Source organism: Helianthus annuus, chromosome 6 (genome assembly GCF_002127325.2).
Source record: "Helianthus annuus cultivar XRQ/B chromosome 6, HanXRQr2.0-SUNRISE, whole genome shotgun sequence".
NCBI classification, from domain to species: Eukaryota; Viridiplantae; Streptophyta; class Magnoliopsida; order Asterales; family Asteraceae; genus Helianthus; species Helianthus annuus.
The window spans coordinates 9,446,409-9,450,313 of NC_035438.2; the positions used below are offsets into that span (position 1 = coordinate 9,446,409).

General features: G+C 45.0%; 1 protein-coding gene across 1 annotated transcript; it reads right to left on the reverse strand.

Annotated features, from left to right (window-relative positions):
• Window positions 1–2,038: 2,038 nt before the first annotated feature.
• Window positions 2,039–3,265, reverse strand: LOC110944371. The gene has a single exon (XM_022186032.1). The coding sequence runs from the start codon at window positions 3,263–3,265 to the stop codon at window positions 2,039–2,041; it is 1,227 nt and encodes a 408-aa protein (XP_022041724.1).
• Between the last annotated feature and the right edge of the window lie 640 nt (window positions 3,266–3,905).

Genomic DNA, 3,905 nt, shown 5'->3' on the forward strand with positions numbered 1-3,905 from the left:
AGACAAACGATGAGTGACTCCGTTGCGTGCAAGCAATTTTTCCATCAATGCATTGCAAAAGTGAGTACCACGGTCACTAATTAAAGCTTTAGGTATACCGAAGCGGGAAAAGAGTTTCTTGAGGAAACTCAATACTACTCGGGCTTCATTTGTAGGAAGAGTTTGAGCCTCTACCCACTTAGACACGTAGTCAATTGCCATAAGTATATAACGATTACCTTTTTAGACGGGAAAGGGTCCCATGAAATCTATGCCCCAAACATCAAAAACCTCCAACACTTGGATTAGGTTTTGAGGCATCTCATCTTTGCCTGTAATGTTACCGGTTCGTTGACAAGCATCACATGTTTTCACGAACTCAACGACATCACGAAGTACGTTAGGCCAATAAAATCCACAATCGAACACCTTTTGTGCGATGGCGTATGCACCATGATGGCCTCCCGTTAGACCTTCATGCACATGTTTAAGGATGTTCAAACCCTCTTCTCTCGACACGCATCGCCTAAGTATCCTATCTCCCCCTATTCTAAAGAGAAACGGATCATCCCACACATACTTCCTTGACTCACTAAGGAACTTCCTCCTTTGTTGTGTGGTCATTGCCTTCACAATATTGCCACTTGAAAGATAATTTGCTAAATCACAAAACCAAGGCAATCCCTCCTTCTCGGCCTCTACAAACTCGATCGACTCGTGAGGAAATGTATCTCCTATCTCCTCCTCACGAATCTCCTCTCTCCTAGGGTCCTATAAACGTGAAAGATGATCGGCTGCTACGTTTTCGCCCCCTTTCTTATCTCTAATTTCAATATCGAACTTGGAGAGCAATAGAATCCACCGAATAAGTCGGGGTTTGGCGTCTTTCTTTTGAAAAAGAAAACGCAACGCGGACTGGTCGGTGAAAACTATGGTCTTGGATAACACGAGGTACGAGAGGAATTTGTCGAAAGCAAAAACTACCGCTAAGAGTTCTTTCTCTGTGGTGGTGTAGTTCTCTTGAGCATCATTTAACGTTTTGCTCGTGTAGTAAATAGGGTGGAAGTGCTTATCCTTTCTTTGTCCTAATACCGCTCCAACGACATAGTCACTCGCATCGCACATGAGCTCAAACGGCAAGCTCCAATCGGGCGAGATAAGAATAGGTGCACTCACAAGCTGTTCCTTCAAAAAGTTGAAGGCCTTAAGACACTCCTTGTCAAAGACGAATGGAACATCTTTCTCTAGAAGACGGGTCATGCGGCGAGTGATTTTAGAGAAATCCCTAATGAAGCGTCTATAGAAGCCCGCATGACCTAAAAAACTCCGAATCGACTTCACGCTAGTGGGTGTAGGTAACCTACTAATGGTATCTATTTTCGCACGATCCACCTCGATACCATCCCTTGAGATCTTGTGTCCTAAGACAATACCTTCCGTTACCATGAAGTGACACTTTTCCCAATTCAGCATAAGCTTAGTCTCAACGCACCTGTTTAGCATCCTCTCGAGATTCTTCAAACACTCATCAAAGGAGTTACCATAGACTGAAAAATCATCCATGAAAACCTCCATGGAACTCTCAATCATATCCTGGAATATGGCAACCATGCACCGCTAAAAGGCAGCTGGAGCGTTACACAGTCCAAATGGCATGCGTCGGTATGCGTAAGTGCCATAGGGGCATGTGAAGGTGGTCTTATCTTGATCCTCCGGTGCGATTGGATCTGGAAGTACCCAGAAAAACCGTCGAGAAACAATAAAATTGTTGACTCGCGAGACGCTCTAACATTTGATCGATAAAGGGCAATGGGAAGTGGTCTTTTCGGGTGGCATCATTCAACTTTCGGTAGTCGATGCACACTCGCCAACCCGTGACTGTGCGAGAAGGGATAAGCTCATTCTTGGAATTCATGACAACGGTCATCCCTCCCTTCTTAGGGACAACCTGAGTAGGACTCACCCATGGCGAATCTGAGTTGGGATATATCATCCCAGCATCTAGGAGTTTTAGAACCTCCTTCTTCACAACATCTTGCATGTTGGGGTTGAGGCGCCTTTAGGGTTGCACCACCGGTTTGAAATCATCCTCCATGAGTATTCGGTGGCTACAATAAGAAGGGCTGATGCCCTTAATGTCGGACAACCTCCATGCAATGGCCTCTTTGTTGGCTTTCAACACTTCCAACAACCTCAACTTCTCTCCATCCTCCAACTTCGATGAGATGATAACGGGTAGCTCGGAACCCTCCCCTAGAAAAGCATATTCTAAATGAGATGGAAGTACCTTAAGCTCTAAGGGTGGGGGTTGGGTAGTGTCATCACTAATGGCTAATGCTTCGGGAATCAAAGGAATCCCCTCATCTTCAACTTCATCCAACCTCAACGACTCCACCTCGACTCTCTCTCCTACTACTAAGTCGGCTCCACTAATATACTCTAGACAATGGTCAACACATGAGATGAAAGAGTTCAAGAAATAAACGGAATGGCAAGGACCACTATAGTCATCGGAACCACTCGGGTGGTTAATGGAACGATCTATCTCAAAAGTGACTCTCTCGTTATCGACCCTAAGTGTGATCTTACCATCGTAAACATCTATGAGGGCTTTAGCGGTACACAAAAACGGATGACCAAGTATGATAGGAACTCGCTCATCCGCTTCCATATCAAGAATGATGAAATCAGCGGGAAAAACAAACTTGTCGACCTTAACAAGCAAATTCTCAACAATACCCCTCGGGTATTTCACGGATCGATCGGCTAAAGACAATGTCATACAGGTAGGTGAAAGCTCGCCTAAGTCTAGCTTCTCGTAGAGAGAAATGGGCATCAAATTGATGCTAGCACCTAGGTCGGCTAAGGCTCGAGTATTGGTGTTACTACCGAAAAGACATGGAATAGTAAAAATGCCGGGATCGGTAAGCTTTTCCGGAAGCTTATTTAGAACGACTGCGGAGCACCCTCCATTCAATGGAACATTCGACAACTCCCCTAACTTCTCCTTGTTTCTAAGAAGGTCCTTTAAGAATTTCGCGTATTTAGGCATAGATTGGAGTGCTTCAATGAAAGGTAGATTAATCTTCAATTGCTTGAAGATATCTAAGAATTGCCCGTATTCCTTGGAGTACTTTTGGTTCCTAAGACGTGTAGGAAACGGGACACGCGAATGATCTACTAGTGGAGAAGGTCTAATGTCTACGGGTGGTTTCTCTACTTTCTTCTCTCCTTGAGGCTCACCGACCTGTGCGGTACTTGTTGGGCTTAGCCTCGATTTCTTCATCTACAATATCCTCATCTTCCTTTACTGCTCTCTCCTTAACTCTCGGGTTCCCTACGGTTTTACCACTACGAGTGGTAATGGCTTTGGCATAGGCGTTAGGGTTTGGTTGGGTGTTACCCGCGAACTGACCGGGTAATCTCTCCTCTAGTTTCCTAGACATGTCACCTACGACCCTTTGAAGGTCTTGGAAAGAGGCTTGGTGGTTCTTAAGCTTAAGGTCGTGTTCGGTAAGGATCTTTTGGGTGGTTTGGTCCTTAACGACTAACTGGCTCATCATTGCCTCCATTCTCTCAAGGCTACCTCCTAAATCATAACTTGGACCCTGAACTAGTTGAACCTGACTACTTGGCCCCCCATCCTTGACCTGCCCATTGAACCCCTTATTGAACTGCCCATTTGAACCCCCACCAAAGAATGAACCCTAACCCCTATTTGGATTTTGAGCTAATCGGAAACCAGGCGGGCCGTTAGGACGAAAATTATTATTATTATTATTAAAATTATTATTATTTCGCCAACCCGAATTAAAATTACTACCAAACCCACTAGGTTGACCTCTACCTAAACCCCATCCCACGAAATCGACCTGCTCCTCACCAACTAACAATGGACACGCATTCGTATCGTGACCCCCTCGACA